This window comes from Oryza sativa, chromosome 6, assembly GCF_034140825.1.
Source record: "Oryza sativa Japonica Group chromosome 6, ASM3414082v1".
In the NCBI taxonomy this organism is placed as follows: domain Eukaryota; kingdom Viridiplantae; phylum Streptophyta; class Magnoliopsida; order Poales; family Poaceae; genus Oryza; species Oryza sativa.
In genome coordinates this window covers 524740-541439 of record NC_089040.1, presented here as the reverse complement: position 1 = coordinate 541439, position 16700 = coordinate 524740, and the positions used below count along the sequence as shown (strand labels likewise).

General features: G+C 39.1%; 2 protein-coding genes across 7 annotated transcripts; one reads left to right on the top strand and one right to left on the bottom strand.

Moving 5' to 3' along the window:
* Positions 1-2767: 2767 nt before the first annotated feature.
* Positions 2768-9762, bottom strand: LOC4339860 (protein arginine N-methyltransferase 7-like). 4 transcript variants are annotated; one of them, XR_001546354.3, is made up of 14 exons: positions 9362-9708; positions 8358-8583; positions 7568-7693; positions 7309-7473; positions 7114-7232; positions 6949-7040; positions 6229-6485; positions 5605-5841; positions 5392-5465; positions 4134-4227; positions 3880-4037; positions 3731-3805; positions 3246-3342; positions 2768-3157 (listed from the first exon to the last, which is right to left on the bottom strand). XR_001546354.3 is itself a non-coding variant. In XM_015785520.3 (14 exons), exons 1-14 carry the CDS (start codon positions 9664-9666, stop codon positions 3012-3014), a joined length of 2145 nt encoding a protein of 714 aa, XP_015641006.1. In that variant the 5' UTR covers positions 9667-9708; the 3' UTR covers positions 2768-3011. The 4 variants fall into 4 exon arrangements, 3 of the variants coding, with proteins under 3 accessions (XP_015641006.1, XP_015641007.1, NP_001407908.1); XM_015785520.3 differs by having other exon boundaries at positions 3880-4029; positions 6967-7040; XM_015785521.3 differs by having other exon boundaries at positions 3880-4029; positions 6970-7040.
* Positions 9763-10453: 691 nt separating this feature from the next.
* Positions 10454-15355, top strand: LOC4339859 (dihydrolipoyllysine-residue acetyltransferase component 3 of pyruvate dehydrogenase complex, mitochondrial). Of its 3 annotated transcripts, none has more exons than NM_001420980.1 (19): positions 10454-10586; positions 11234-11327; positions 11546-11646; positions 11743-11840; positions 11949-11989; positions 12140-12195; positions 12332-12406; positions 12514-12606; positions 12716-12961; positions 13042-13114; positions 13301-13386; positions 13476-13561; positions 13770-13845; positions 14005-14072; positions 14158-14224; positions 14295-14390; positions 14460-14562; positions 14691-14783; positions 14883-15355. In NM_001420980.1, the coding sequence occupies exons 1-19, from the start codon at positions 10557-10559 to the stop codon at positions 14951-14953; spliced, it is 1653 nt and encodes a 550-aa protein (NP_001407909.1). In that variant the 5' UTR covers positions 10454-10556; the 3' UTR covers positions 14954-15355. The 3 variants fall into 3 exon arrangements, with proteins under 3 accessions (NP_001407909.1, XP_066167217.1, XP_066167218.1); XM_066311120.1 differs by having other exon boundaries at positions 10480-10586; positions 11530-11646; positions 14883-15180; XM_066311121.1 differs by lacking the exon at positions 11949-11989 and having other exon boundaries at positions 10480-10586; positions 11743-11857; positions 12123-12195; positions 14883-15180.
* The last annotated feature ends 1345 nt before the right edge of the window (positions 15356-16700 follow it).

Genomic DNA, 16700 nt, shown 5'->3' with positions numbered 1-16700 from the left:
AAAAATTGGTCTCGCCAAAAAAATAGGAATTTTACTCATTGGACTTAAAATTCATGAGTGTTAACCTTAGGACTAAAACTGTATGCATGTGTTAGCCCTCCATGCAAACTTTCGTTATTTTCAGCTTTTGGTCGTGAGTTATATAGCTTTCAGTCAAAATTCATGAGTATTAGCCTTGGGAAAAAAACTGCATGTGTATTATAGCCTATAGTTTCGCGAATTATACTCCTTGGCCATAATTCATAAATTTAAGTCTTCACCTAAAATTTTGTAATACAAAAAATTGGTCTCGCCAAAAAAAAAGGAATTTTACTCATTGGACTTAAAATTCATGAGTGTTAACCTTAGGACTAAAACTGTATGCATGTGTTAGCCCTCCATGCAAACTTTCATTATTTTCAGCTTTTGGTCGTGAGTTATATAGCTTTCAGCCAAAATTCATGAGTATTAGCCTTGGGAAAAAAACAGCATGTGTATTAGCCTATAGTTTTGCGAATTATAGTCATTGGCCATAATTCATAAATTTAAGTCTTCACCTAAAATTTTGTAAGTAGTAAGATTGGGCCTAAAATACAATATATGAATGTAAGATTGGGCTTCGATGCAAGAACATATGCAAGAATGTATATGTATTAGCCTTTGACCAAAATTTCATGGGTATTAACCTTAGGCAAAGCCAAATGGATATTACTATTTTGTCCAAAATGTCATTAGTATTAGTCTTGGGCCACAAAATACATGAATGTTAATCTTTGGGCCAAATTTCGTGAGTATTAACTTTAGGCCCCAAATAACTAAATTTTACCCTTCAACCCCTAGACACATGAGTATTAGCCACAAGTCCAACATCTAATGATTATTAACCTTAGTCCCAAAACCAAATGAGTATTAGTGTTTGGCCTAAGATTTCATGATTATTAGCCTTGGCCACTGAACACATGAATATGTTTCTTTGGGCCAAATTTTATGTGTATTAACCATAGGCTCCAAGATGTTGAATTTTACCCTTCGATTTGAAACCATAGGAGTATCAGCCTTCGGCCTAAAATTTCATGACTATTAATCATTGGCCCAAATTTTCATTAGTATTCATCTTGGGCAAAAAAAAATGCATGACTTTTTTTTTAAAAAAAAGAGGAATCCTTAAGCACAAAAGCACATCAGTATTAGCCTTTGGCTCAAAATTTCGTGAGTATTAATCTTGGGCAAAACAAATGACTGATAGCATTCAGCCCAAATTTCAAGATTACTAACCTTGAGGCCAAAAATATATGAATACTAGCCTTTGGCCTAAATTTCATGAGTATTAACCTTATAGTTGAAAGCCACATGAATATTAGTCTTCCATCTACTCTTGGACCAAAAAAAATAGATGAGTTAGCCTTCTTGGCCCAAAATTTTATGAGCATTAAACTTTAGTCTTGGAAACAAATAAGTGTTACCCTTTCGTCAAAAATATAATGATTATTAACTTCGGGCATAAAACGCATGAATTTCATGAATTACCTTGGGCCAAAAACACATGAATTTTAACATATTTACCAAAAAATTTGTGACTATTAACCTTGGGCCAAAAATGTATGAATTATATGTTTTTAGTGCAATAACATATGTATATCAACATTCGAACAAAACTCCCTAGTATAGCCTTTGGGCCAAAATTTCATGAGTAATAACCTTGGGCCCCAAAAGTGTTGAATTTTACCCTTTGGCCCAAAAACATCTTAGCATTAATCTTTGGCCTGAAATTTCATGAATATTAATCGTTGGTTCAAATTTTCATTTGCACTGACCTTGTGCAAAAAGAAACATGATTTTTATCCATGGGCAGAAAACTACATAAGTATTTGCCTTCCACTCATAATTTCATGAGTATTAATCTTGGGCCAAAAATGACGCCAAAATTCATGACTATCAACCTTGAGGCCATAAACACATCAACATTAGCCTTTGACCCCAAAATTTTACGAGTGCCGATCATAGGCTAAAGACACATGATTATTGATCTTGATCTTAGAAATGTATGAACGTTAGTCTTTCTCCCAAAAACACGTGAGTATTAACCTTCAGCCCAAAAATGCATGAATATTAGCATTCTGTTCAAACTTTCATGATATTACCCTTGGGGAAAAATAAGTGCCTTTGAAACAAAAAAAAACAGAAACAAAACTCTCGGGCAAAAAAATCCTTATGCACAAAACTATTAGCCTTTGGTTTAAACTTTCGTGAGTACTATCCTTGAACAAAACAAATGATTGTTAGCACTACAGTCAAATTTTCAAGAGTATTAACCTTGAAGTCATTACAAGTGATGAAATTATAATTCGTGTCAAATTGAACATTAGCATTTGGGCCAAATTTCATGAGTATTAACCTTAGACTTATGGACGCATGAATATTAGTCTTTCCGCTAATTTTTGTGATTATTAGCCTTGGGGGCCAAAAAAAAAGCATGAATTCGGCCCAATTACACATGAGTATTAAGCTTTTGGACAAACACATTTGTATTAACCTTGGGTTAGGCATGAATGTAAGTTTTCGGAAAATAACATGCGAGTATTAGCAGGTGAACTAATGCCTTCTGGCTCATTTATGCTTGGCGGATTAACGCATATAACGTCATAAGAATGAACCTTTTTCTCAAAAGAGAGAGAGAGAGAGAGAGAGAGAGAGAGAGCCTTTAGGCAAAATTTTACGAGCTAGATACGGCGGGACAATGCCCAAGGGTGTCCAATCTGGCAGCCCTAGTGCTCGGCATCCGTGGCGGTTGCTCTAACACCCGTTAGTCTCTTTGTTTCCCCTTTTTTGCATCTCAATTTTAGAACAAAAGTTAAGACGTTTTGGACTGAACGGTTTGTGGCCTACGCACAAATAACCACTGCCAAATATCTGCGGGATGAAAACACTAATGTCCTACGGTGCGCCGTAATCGCTGGGCCGAATTACGCAAGCAATATGCTTCCCATGTTGCATAGGCGCACACACAGATGGCATAGCAATACAGCATCGCCTCAGGAGCAGGTTGTTGATGAACTGCTGAACGTTATCTCACCCGTGGAAGGATCGAAGGACGCCTCTACATGCATCACCGACTTGCCTGGATTTACTTCTACAGGCTTGCTAAAGAGCTGTACTCCTTGTTTCCAGTATCGGTTATCTGAGCTCAAAATCAACACCAACACCATCAATCTTCTCATCAATTCATCTCTCCCAAGCACAGATATCAGGAATTTATATATATTTACCTGGTCCGGTTGTTAACACAACGGATTTTCTCTCATCAAGAACCCAATCAATCCAAACCGCAAAACCATGGCATGTTCCATCATGAGAAAACTCGATCTGCAAGGCCGTAGACAGTAAGATAATTATATGCGCATTTCAGACCACAAATGCATGTTTATCTGAGAAAGCACTTCCATGATTTGTTAAGATCACGAGACTTGGAAATCCATCCACTGCTAAACCAATATACAGGGTACAGATTATAGATTACTCGAACTAACATCATCTAGCTAAGTGCCAACCCTAGGTTTCTTATACACCTCTTAGCAATACCATTGTCTAGAGGCCAAAAAGAAAGGTTTCGCAGAAGTATAACAGAATCACCCACAAAAGATAGCCTGCAGGCATTTTACTCAAAATACTACTTGGGATCTTATCAAATTGCAGGGCTAGTAAATTCAAAAACCTCAATGACATGCATTCATGAAGAAACATCAAAATATACCTTTGTTTTCCCAAAACAGGAGTGGATTGGCTCAGAAAAGTTGAAATCCATCAGAGAGTACACTTTACTTAATTTCTGTAAAAGTTAAGGTCATTACTCATTAGTCACTTGAAAATGACACTGCATCTGCACTCATAATTCGATTTTACCTTGGTATAACCACATTGCCATACATAATACGGCAGACAAGGACCTTGCTGGTCTCCAGGCAGGCAACCACAGGCTCCTAAAGTCTCATTGACAACTGAGTGATCAAAACCCTCTACATCTTTAAGGCTGCTACGGCTCCTCCATAAGTCCTGCAGTACTTTAATTCACGAAAATGAAAACTGACAGTTTTTTTCCGCAAAAGAAAACGATGTTGAAGAAACATAACAGAAAGGTGAGCATGTGAAAATCTGACCGGAAGTGACATTGCACATAGCTTTAGTATTCCTTTACAAGGCATGATGAATGCATCCTCAGATAACATCGAGTCAAGTAGGGTCCTCACACTCCTAGTGTTAAAACATCAGGGATATATATTTTTAAGTCTTACCTTAAAAATACAATTGAAATCAATATAAAAATACATAAAAGGTGATTTCAAATAAAAAAAATGTTTGCATTTTTTACTTGTCCTCCCTGGGTTTGATGAATCTTAAAACAATATGGATGTGTGGTGCTTGATAAATGCAACAGAAACAAGGAAACCAGGTGTATCACTACCAGACAAGTCCAGTCTGCGCAAACACTACTAGTAACTCTTATTCCAGCTTTTGCTTGAAAGATTAACCTGGTTGTGCAAATTGTTCCCAAGGTTTATACTTCATATGCAACTATAACCAAAGAGATGGTACTCCAAATAATTTCACACCAAACATGGGTTAAGTAATACTAGTGAGTTGTTTGGTTTGAGGAATCAAACCATCAACCATGAGTTGATTCATGATGACATCATCCCATTCCTGATTTTTCTAGTAAGCATGTGTCTTTGAGGGATAAGGTGGCGACGTACTGATCTAAACTCTATTCCATTCCTTAACAAACAAGTTGTACAGGATCAAGTGGTCAATTGCATGTTCTATTGTGAATCTGTGATGGATTGTGAATCTGTGATGGACATACTGCAGGCTACGGAGTACCATACAATATCGAAAATTATTGGCTTCACTGTTAGGAAATCTTTGAAAAGCAGCATGCACTAGCAGAGTGTAGAAATCTCTAACATCAATCAGCAATGGCTTCATCTTATCAAACTGGGGGTAGTTTTCCCCTTGTACAGAAATATGCCAAAAACAAAAGGACAACTCTAAAGAATCAAGTTTTTTACACAGTGAATGATTTAAAGTGCAAATTAATCAACATATTGATAAGTAACTAACTGTATTTCCTTCGTTTCAAAACATGTCGAAGCTCACCATGCAAGAGAATAAGAAAGCGCTAATTTAACAATGCAGCTAACCAGAAATCATCATGTGTACCCCCTTAAAAGATAAATTACAACCATTTCTCACAAGGACCAGAGAACGGAACAATGCAGAATACACACCCAGTTTCTTAAAAGGACAGACTGTGTGGCACAACATTTCCCAAGATAATGAACAAAGATTGTGACATTAGGGAGTAGAAAGCCTTATTTTAAAGGGGCAATTGGTAATGTGAGTTGGTATCTTACGAACCAGAAACGTAGATTTTGCCACGGAAGCATTCCTTCACTTCCAAGATAAAATGGCTCCCCCACTAATAAATTAACCTATGGAGATGAACAGATAATTAATAATATCAAGATGCATTCATATAACACGGCAGCATATGAAACTCTGAATTTAAACAAGAATGAGGGAATCGACGAATATTCAAAATCACCCACTAATGGCATTTACAGCATTTACCTTTTTATGTTTCAGGTCATCAGCTGTAATAGATGAGGCTCTTTTACCAATCACTTGAATCTGGTCTATGGAAAAATTATTTGCATCTGCAACAGATCGAAGATAGGCTGCACCCTTGTCCCGTAGACCAGGGTACATCGCGATGACTTTTGAAGTGGGTGACATGGAGGAAATTAAGAGAGCCAAGAACATGCTGTCGTCAGCCACAACACAAGTTGGGGAAGATTTCACAGTTAACTGGCAAGGCAAAATTAAACATCAATAAGCTCAAGTTGTTATACATAGCATAAAAATATAGAATTAATCGTGTATTCCCACTAAAAAAAGTGATCAATTTTAAGAACAGAAGCAAAATCATCTCAGAGCTGCTGATAACGTCGAACAATATGCTTCATATATGCATGAAGGGGGCCAACAGAGGTTATCAATTAGAAACTTGAATGTCAGTAGGCAAGCATAGAATTCCCTCCCTCCTTCCCAAAAGTAACAGATGTTTGGATTCTACGGAAGTTACACATAACCAACATAAGTGGTTCCTTCCCAGTAGTGCAAAGTGGAAGGCCACAGAGAAGTTATAGCTTAAATATCATAATATTTATAGGCAAATGAATTGGGGAAACTCACAGCATTTTTAATGGTATTTATCAGAGCTGATCTCCAATCTTTATCACCATAAAGTGCAATCCGTTCTGGCAACAACGTTAGATGGTCACCTTTGGAACTTCTATCACATGCTTCATCATTGATGTTCAGCTGATAGGAGATGCTGGTTTGGTTATGTCTAGCTCGTAACGAAAGAACTTGGTCTTCCGTAGCAGGGATCCCCTTGCCTTGCATGAACCATACACACTGCTTCCAGTGATCACACCAATCCTTCATGTCTATAAAAGCAGAAAGCAATATGAATAAATTCTATAGTTTCAAGTAGTTTCAGTATTTCAGAAGTAATGCTAGTCCTAAAAGGCCCACATCAATAGCATGCTAGTCTGACTGAGTGGTTTCAAATCTTTATTAGCGACTACAGTAAATATTCAAGTTAGTAGCGATTATGGTTTTTCATTGTGATGATCTTCTATGAATGGATCTGTGTATGCATATGTGTCTGCCTTGGATGATCTTTTGTGAAGCATATGATCGTATACACATATGCATGTGACCTAATAAATAGTTTTCTATGGCTTGGTAGAAGTCAGACTCTAGAATGACTGTTCTACTTATCAGGAATTGGCATGCACATATCAACTGTTCTACATGTTGTGCACAACTCTATGATCACATAAATCTAGGAAAAGGTACTGACTAAATGCAAAAAAAGGTGGACAAAATTCTAATTATTTAACCAACCGCGTTGCGGCCCCTCACTACTTGATTGTCTCGCCCATCTAGGAGCAGTTGAGTAGAAGATTGACCCAGCAGAATCCAATTGAAGTACCCACCTGCAGTCACAGATAAATGCATTTATTCAGAGAAATTTCAGAAGACTAGAGATTCTTCAAGAGGCTGCACTACCATGAAATAATAGCATGAACATATCCATCTCGTGTTGTTCGTATCTTGATATTGGCCTCACGATGACTATCTGGCCGTTTCCAAAAGTCAAATTCAAAAACTTTGAAGGGTTCTGACAGCTACATTAAGACAAATTAGGACTTGGGAGTTGGGACAATACTTTTCTACCAGATTTTGCAAAACTAAAGTCCATACCAATCGTATCTCATCTTCTAGTGCATCACATTGCATTGCATGTTGTTGTGGCTTCACAGACACAATCCTCTCCATCTCACCAGGAGTAAGCCATACACCGTCTGCAGCATTTGCTTCATTGTTGTGCAAATCATGTAGCTTCCACAAGAATGTACTTTCAACTAGCTAGGACATCAAGGAAATCAACAAATTCAGTATAAATTTATCTCACATTGTTAAAATTGGGACAAACGCATATTAGAAGGCACTGGGAACTGACCTGCCCATATGTAGTGGCTCGATAAGGAACTATCTTTGGATTTTTTGCCAATAACATGTCATATGCTTGCTGTAAAGTAGGTATCAGACCCTCGCCCAACAGCTCAGAATCAAGAATTTCACTTACCTGCAGAACATGTCTTTGTTAGCACGAGTATTAGTTACACATAATACACAATAGCAAGAAAAGTGTTAAACCCTCTTATATCCTAAAACACAAATAGAAGGGAAAGTAAGCAATATTGAGTTGGCCGTGCCTCTGAATGGCAGTAGTCAAAATAACAAAACAATCCCCTGTTTGTAAAGGTCTTGGCCTGTGGGGTCTTGGTGAGGGGAGGGGCTCCCCTCCCAATTCTCCTGTTTTTCTCTTCTTCTTAGTGAAATGATACGCAACTCTCTTGCGTATTCAAGAAAAAAAAACAAAACAATCAATACATCTACAGCAGTTTGCCTGATACAGATAGTCTATCACATTGACAATAAGTGAGATCAGTAGAATGGTTTTCTTTTGGGAAACTTTTGGTTGGATAATCAAGTATAGATGAGATTAGCAATTTTAATTCAGAATATAATGGGGGACTGAACATTTGGGGTGGCAAAATCAATCATTTCCCACACAATGTGTAGACTCTGACCATGGGTCCTGAGGCAACATGTCTGAGAGACAAGGGGTAGCAAATGATCAAGTGCTACTCTTTAGATTGGAAAATGATCATTTTCCCCTGCCAAATTTGCTATATATATGAGCAGCATCTTATGGTCAATAGTGCTGGCCTAAAACAAGAGCATACCAATATATCAGCTGGTGAATCCAGGTCATCTCTGACTTTGAGCTCATCCGAACGCTTGTGAAAGACTTTGACCCTGTTTTCCATCCCATTGGCTCTCAGTACCCTTCGCATCAATTTTCCCATTGGGAGGTAAGATTCACATGCTGAAACACTTCCTCCTCTAGTTTCACCCCCAACAGCTGCCAAAGCTCGGGCGGCCATCATGGATAGCAACCCAGTCCCAGCTCTGAAATCATTAAAGACATAAGCATCCATTCCACCTTTTGCTAGAAATAATCATGCAGTAACCAGGACAACTTAAGCAAGGCAATGAGACACTTGCACATAAAAGGCTGAAAGTAATATTTGCTTTGTAATATAGCCTTAGGAAACCTATAGCCAGAGATAGATAACTTGGTCAAAACTTATATTCAATGATTGATAAAAGATAATTTAGAAAAGAGAGCCCACTATCTGTTTATATTTATCCAATCCAATGCAACCTGATGGCTTGATATTCACTGAATCCTAATCTAAAAACTTCACAAAAAGCCCCAACTATAACCCTGTAAAGCAATATTTTCCCTGAGAATTAACACCTAACATGAGTTTGGATGCTTAGCTTTATGGTGCTATTAAAGATAACAGTGAGCATGATCTCGGTGCCCTATGCAGTATCCATGAGTCATGAGATGAGATGAGATCACATTAGCTAATAATCCAGTAATGCTAGTAAGTGAACCTAAATTCGACAGGCAGTTGAATTATGGCCTACAATTTGAGGTATGTAGACATCAAAGAGATGATGTCCATTTGGAAGGAACCTGAGTGTTTTAGAAAGAAAAAATTTAGATGCTGGAAGTGCGTGCTGTTGGTGTAAATGAGTTTGTAACTTGTACTGTTTCCCCAATGTTAATGAAATTGGTTAGCCTACTTGGGCCGGACTGGCTTAAAAAGAAAAATTCAGGTATTTAGAGCATAAACCAAAATTGAGGAGGTATTTGAATTGGGTTGGGTTAGCTGACCCAATGTCGAGGACGCGCGAGGAAGGGTCGGTGACGGCGGCTTCGATGGCGCGGCGGTATGCGCGGTTCCGGGCGGAGTCGTTGAGCATGTCGAGGTAGGAGGTGGTGGCGAGAAGCTGCTTGGGTGGCGGTGTCGGGTGGTGGTCCTCCTCCTCCTCCTCCTCAACGACGAGCCATTCGGAGTCGCCGGTGAGCGGGTTGAGGCGGAGCTGGAAGGCGCGAGAGGCCATGCGGCGGCGCAGGATGCGGAGGGCGGAGGGCGGCGAGGGGAAGCCGAGGCCGAGGAGGCAGCAGCAGCTAGGCATGGGGCGGCGGCGCGACGCCGGCCGTCGTGAGCTAGGGTTTACGGGTTTTTTTGGCGGCGGCGGCGGCGGTCTCTACTGGAGTGGAGTAGCAACACAAGATCGAGACCGTGCAAATTCCAACCAACGGTCCAAAATCCTTCTTCGTTTTCTGATTTTCCATCTCATCAGTAATAATTCCTTGATACATTAATAAACTACTCCATATACTAATAATTGTGAATTTCGTTTTAAACCCTCCACTCTTATTATAAAAAATACTGGTAATAAAAGAGTTCCAAACTATTTCATAATTCAACGTTTCGAATAGAATTAAGGTTAGTTCGACTATTAGAACTTTAACTACTACTGAAAAGTGTAAATATTTAGTTTAAATACGCTATATATATATATGAAAATATTATAATAAAAATAAAAGTATATTAATATATTGCGTATATTATATTTCATAACCATATATGGTTGCGTTCTTTCATATATATATATATATATATATATATATATATATACACAAGATAAATAATAATTATTTAATTAGAAGACAAACCAAGTGCAAATTGGCTACGACGACTTGAGTTTTTGTCTTTTGATGACAAATGTCGTTCAAGAAGACCTCTCCAAAATTGAAACGTACTAAGACTCAGCATTCTAAATTTTCTAAACCAAAAGTAAAGGGAGGTACAGCGCAGCGAAGCGCAACAACCAACTAATCCCTCCCTATAAATTACGTACTCGTCAGGGATTAATAAATTAAATAAATATATTAAGGCAATTTAATTTAATTTAATTTAATTGTTCCTCCTCTTCTTCTTCTCTGTCCGTCGTTCCAAATCTGTAGTAGCACCTCCTTCCCCAAGAATCGCGCGCGCGCGCCTGCCTCGTCGCCGGCGGCCATGGCGCTCCTCCTCCGCCACTCTCCCAAGGTCTCTCCTCTCCATTCCCCCCTCCCTCTCTCACTCTCCCCGTCTCTCTGTCTCTCGCGTCGTCGTCGTTGTTGGCACCGCATCCCGGTTTGTTGGAATTGGCGCTGCTCCGATCGATCCGTTCCGGCATGCGCCGATGCCCCCGGTTTGCCCACCACCTGCGGCTGCGCTCGCAATTGCTGCGCCTGAGGGCTGAGGCTTCTTCTTGGGTGTGCCAATCTATTCTCTCGCGTTTACCTACCTTGTCCTTCCTGCCCTTTTATTTTACAAGTTGGATTACAAGAGTACAATTATTTCTAGCGCTGATGCGCACTGTGATCACGGGATTTGTTTCAACTGTTCAAAATGTCCCCTTTTTTTTTTCAGAGTTGCACAAATCCTCTCTCGGTAATCACGCCGCTACTTTTAAACCCATTCTATTCATCTTACTCAACTGCTATCATGTACAAATCGATCTAGGTCATTGTGGAATTACACCAAAGCGCATGTCTGGCTTGCTCTATCTTCATGGGCCTCTGGTTTTTATCATTTATGTCAAACACAACAGGATTATATATGCTTGCATTTCGTCTATGAACATTCATTCTGTTATTATACATATATGGTTTGCATATGCTCATAGTTGCCTGCACAATCTACTCACACAGTTGCGAAGAGCGCATGCTATCCTCGGATGCGAGCGTGGGACTGTTGTTCGTCACTTCTCATCCAGCACTTGCTCCTCTCTTGTAAAGGAAGATAGTATGTGTTCTCTCTTTATTCCTTTCTGATGTCTCAATAAACTTTTGTTGTTCAGAAAGAAAAAGGAACTTCCTTTCGTCATACAAATATTTGGGCATCACTCGCCAGTTTTCTAGTGCTTCAACACAGAATATTTTGGTCTTAGTGAAACATTTGTAATGAAAATGGTATTTTCTTCCTCTACATGTATTGCCTATTATAGCGACTTCCTGTTGCAGCTGTATCAAGTTCCAACCTTCATCCAGAGTATGCAAAAAAAATTGGAGGATCAGATTTTTCCCATGACAGGCAGTCTGGAAAAGAGCTTCAGAATTTCAAGGTTATGCGGTTCTAATCAAGCTCTCACCCTTTCTAAATTTGAATGCTTAAGCATTTGTTCTAATTCTAGCTTGTTGTCCTATCTTTCATTCCACAGGTCTCACCGCAAGAAGCAAGTAGAGCCTCCAATTTCATGAGAGCATCCAAATATGGAATGCCAATTACTGCTAATGGGGTACATAGTTTGTTCTCATGGTATGTACTTTCCTTTTGTGATTTTGTTCTGAATTTTTCTTTAGCCATACGTTTGTTCTGGTTTAAATAGCTGAGAGTCCATATTCACTGTTCGTTATTTATCATCAGTGGGCAGGTAGTACCGTCTAGGTGTTTTTCAAGTGGAGCAGGTACCTTCTCTAAAGTCATGACACCTATGTCTAACACTATGTTTGTGTTATAGATTCAGATCCTTCTGTTATAGCATTATGCCCAACTTTAAGTTATATCATAGTTAATATCTTCCTTCGGAGTTTTCAATAGTATTGTTTACTGTCCAGATTTGCCTCCACATCAGGAAATCGGAATGCCTTCACTCTCCCCTACCATGACTGAGGTACAATACTCAACAGCTGAAATTGAATAAATAAATAAAATCATGGCATCATGGCAAAGAGAAAATTAAAGGATGAGCAGTGTCATGTATCTCTTGAGTTGCCTTTATCATGTCAAACTTATTAAATTGCCTGTAGGGAAACATTGCAAGGTGGGTGAAGAAAGAAGGAGATAAAGTCTCACCTGGTGAAGTTCTTTGTGAAGTAGAGACTGTAAGTTACTTTCTTAATGTGCACACCAAGACTTGATTTAATTTCCCTACTTTATTTAATTAAGGAGCAACAGCAGCTTAACCATCAATCACATTTATGGTGATTAGGATAAAGCGACAGTGGAGATGGAATGCATGGAGGAAGGCTACCTTGCTAAAATTATCCATGGAGATGGTGCCAAAGAAATTAAAGTTGGTGAGGTACATATTCTTGATTTAGAAAAGACACTTTTTCCCTCCATTTAGCCCATGTTCTGTGCTGATATGAACTTGAGTTGCCTTCAATATTTACACATTATTTGTTAACCAGATTATTGCCGTAACCGTGGAAGAAGAGGAAGACATCGGCAAATTTAAGGATTATAAGGCTCCATCATCTGCTGAATCTGCAGCTCCAGCCGAATCGAAGCCCCAATCTGAGCCCACAGAACCAAAAAAGGAGAAAGAGCAGCCCAAGGCTCCTGAGCCAAAGGCTACAAAGACAGAAGAATCTTTTCTTTCAGAGGATCGCACATTCTCCAGTCCAATTGCAAGGAAATTGGCAGAAGACAACAATGTAAGCTTCTAATATTTTAGCTATCCATACGGTTTCCAAAGAACGCAGTTTTTAATTTTGAAACCTTGTTTCCTAAACAGGTACCACTGTCAAGCATAAAAGGTACTGGCCCCGATGGGCGAATTTTGAAGGCAGATATTGAGGATTACTTGGGTATGCAATTGTTCTGTATTTTTATTCATGCTGAAAAAACATCATCTTGATGGTGGCCTTCAGAATTAAGATGCTTATATATAAGAGCCAGATTAAAGCATGATAAGTAATGAATGGTGATAGTTTTACCTATAAAGAGTAGAGTAAGTGGGTTCGGTAATCTAATGATATTTATGCTTAATGAAGCTTCTGTGGCCAAGGGTGCCAAGAAGGAAACAGCAGCAGCTCCTGGACTAGGCTATGTGGATCTTCCTAATACGCAAATAAGGAAGGTAATATCATTGCCACTTAATTTCTTTCAAGGTTTTTGTTGCTGTTGGTGCTCTACTTCTATTAACAGTTTCTGATATTATTTCGTCAGGTTACTGCAAACCGCCTGCTGCACTCCAAGCAAACCATTCCTCACTACTATCTGACAGTTGATACTCGTGTTGACAAACTTATTAAGTATGGTTTCAATCAAAACTTTGTTCAAGCAATTTAGTATTTTATCAACCTGTACCCAAGAACATATTTTGTGAACCTCTGGTTGATTACTAGATGAACCATTTGCTCTTTTTTTTTTTTGGGGGGGGGGAGGCCTCGTTTTTGTTTGCACCATATTTTTCTATAGGGTTACTTGACAAGCAAAATTCTTGATTAATTTATGTTCCAGGTTGCGAAGTGAGTTGAATCCTCTGCAGGATACCTCTGGTGGCAAGAAGATATCCATAAATGATCTTGTTATCAAGGTAAATTTTGATGTGATACTCTTCTTTCCTCAAGGCTTAGTTAAGTTTAGACTTGATCAATGCATGCGCAAATCATTCCTGTTCAGACAAACAATTTTCAGAGTTACTATTTTGCATGAGTGGTAGGATGTTTTACCTAAATTATTGTCCAATATGCAGGCCGCAGCATTGGCTCTTCGTAATGTTCCTGAGTGTAATAGCTCTTGGATGAATGATTTTATTCGCCAGTAAGTTATGAGTAATTGATCATTGAGACTGGGATGTTCACTACTACTACTTATGATGTGATGTGCTACATATAATCTCATGCAGATACCACAATGTGAACATCAATGTTGCTGTACAAACTGAGGATGGCTTGTTTGTTCCCGTAATAAGGGTATGCCATTTATTTCCATGGTTTTTTTAAAAAAATTATTCAGCATCTTTAACTTGTATTGTTTTTACAGGATGCTGACAAGAAGGGCCTAGCCACTATCGCTGATGAGGTGAAGCAACTGGCTCAGAGAGCAAGGGACAACAGCCTTAAGCCAGAGGATTATGAGGTATAGGCCGAATATATATTTGATTCGATAGTATTTTTCCTTTGACAATTTGGATGCAATGTCTTGCAGGGTGGCACTTTCACTGTGTCAAACTTGGGAGGCCCTTTTGGAATTAAGCAATTCTGTGCCATCGTAAATCCTCCACAATCAGCAATTTTGGCTATTGGCTCAGGTAACATGCTGCCTAACAATCACGCCATCAGGATCTGCTTATCTATCATGTCTAATGGTCTATGCTCGCTTGAAGCCATTTTGTTATGATGTTTACTTACCACGTCTAGAAATTTGTTGTGTGCACAGCTGAGAAGAGGGTGATCCCTGGAGCTGAGGGTCAGTTTGAAGTTGGTTCGTTTATGTCAGCAACATTGAGCTGCGACCACCGGGTCATTGACGGTACGTTTTGGATCAATTGGCACTACTTGTTGCTTGCTATCTGGGGGAAGGGATTCACCATAGCTTGCTGACGGATTGCCCTTTTCTATTTTCTGGCAGGTGCCATTGGTGCAGAATGGATGAAGGCGTTCAAGGGCTACATCGAGAATCCAACGACCATGTTGCTGTAAATGAGGATGACGGGGAGAGTTATTTTTTGTAGGTTTTCACAAATAAGGCTCACAATAACGGTGTCTTCGTTCTTTTCATTGTTTTACACTGTATAACCTCGGCACGGCCCCATGAGGTCTTGAAACCAAAGAGCAAACATACATAGGAGTCAGCACAGCATCCCTTGTCATCTCTGTAAATGCATTTTTATCCTGAGCTAAATCACAATTTACAGCGCGTAGTGGAAGTTTGATGTTCTCTTGTTTAAGACAAATTTTCTACTCCAGGAGTTAAACCTTTTTCATTTTTTCTGTCCAAGGTGATAAATGATAAGGAGAAATGTGGCCTGTGGGTAAGGAAGTCTTTTTTTGGAATGGAAGCCCCATGTACTTGGCTCTTTTTCGAAACGTTTTTGGCTGTGCAAACTTAATTTTTTGAAAGAGGTGCCAATTTCATTTCCATTCACAAGTATTTTGGAGTAGGATGCAACTACAATGTAGTAGTATTGTTGTTGACTTGATTATATTCTCTACTACTTGTTACTGTCAATAATTCGTGTGTAAAAAATGGGACGCTGACATAAAGAAAGCTGTTATGGCAATGCATCCTCCAAAAGGAGAGGCAGCGAGCGAAAGCTTGCTCCAAAATGCGGCACAGCCTAACCATCCATCAGAATTCAGATGGTGGTCATCATCTCAACAAACATGCCAGTCTCCATCATGTTTTTGCAAAGAACTTGGTGTCATCACTCGTCAGCAATCACTGGATCACATATTCTGCAACTGTAGCTGAACCTCATCATCTCATACAAATGTATACTGTATCAGCAATCACGTTTGCTGCTAAGGACTTGATGTCTTCCTCTTTATCAGTTATCTCTATTTTTCTGCGCTTTGACCGATATTAGTACTGAACTGGGAACATCATATCCAACTGGATGATTATCCAGAGTCACATTATAGCACAAATCATTTGATTGATGGGCCCATTGATGGCTACCGGAAAATCATTTTCCTGGTCGTATTTTAAGATCTAAGCTTAATTACACTGACAGTGACCAGAGTGCCTTTGTTGATACAGTGTAGAGTGCCTTTGTTAATACAGTGTTTTTTCTGAAGGTTGCAGCAGGAGGACTGCTTCGACAAGTACCGGTTCAGAAAAAAAAAGGGGCAATAACAGTTGACAGTCTGAATAAATTTTCATGTAAATATCTATCCATCTTTACCAGAGCTTGTCTGAAACTGAAAGGGAGCCAGCCTCCATGATCCTACTTTGCTTGAAGGCTGCAAAATACCTTTCCTGGGCAGCAAGAGAAATCTGTAAAGTAAAGCAGCCATATATCCATCCCAAGGCCCCTTTTATCCTGAGGTTAATTCACATGCAAGGCACCAGAGTTCAGAAGCAATGAAGATGCTTCTCTTTTATTTTAGAAACAGTTTCTAACCTGGATATTCAGCTCACCATGTCAGTATGGTCCTAAACTGATCATTCACACTTGAGCAATGCTTATAGATGTTTAGCTGATTACAACTTTACTTTGAGTCCACAAATTTTGGCATCCCATGAAAGTGTCCTGTGTGGTCCTAATAGCTACTTTGGAGGTCATAATCTTCAATCAAGAAATGGCAGGCATTAGTCCTTATCAGATCATATCTCCATCTTTCAGCAAAGGTTCAAACAAAAATACGGTATGTCATGTTTCTTTCCCCCCTCCTCTCTAATTGAGCTATATATTCATTGATCAATTGCAGTTGGGGATATAAACTC

Coding starts and splice junctions, on each gene's coding strand:
- LOC4339860 (NM_001420979.1), bottom strand. CDS start 9,666: ATGCCTAGCTGCTGCTGCCTCCTCGGCCTCGGCTTCCCCTCGCCGCCC. Junction 8,584..9,361: donor TCGCGCGTCCTCGACATTGG/GTCAGCTAACCC, acceptor TAATGATTTCAG/AGCTGGGACTGGGTTGCTAT. Junction 7,694..8,357: donor ATTCACCAGCTGATATATTG/GTATGCTCTTGT, acceptor CATGTTCTGCAG/GTAAGTGAAATTCTTGATTC.
- LOC4339859 (NM_001420980.1), top strand. CDS start 10,557: ATGGCGCTCCTCCTCCGCCACTCTCCCAAG. Junction 11,647..11,742: donor AAGAGCTTCAGAATTTCAAG/GTTATGCGGTTC, acceptor TTCATTCCACAG/GTCTCACCGCAAGAAGCAAG. Junction 11,841..11,948: donor GTACATAGTTTGTTCTCATG/GTATGTACTTTC, acceptor ATTTATCATCAG/TGGGCAGGTAGTACCGTCTA.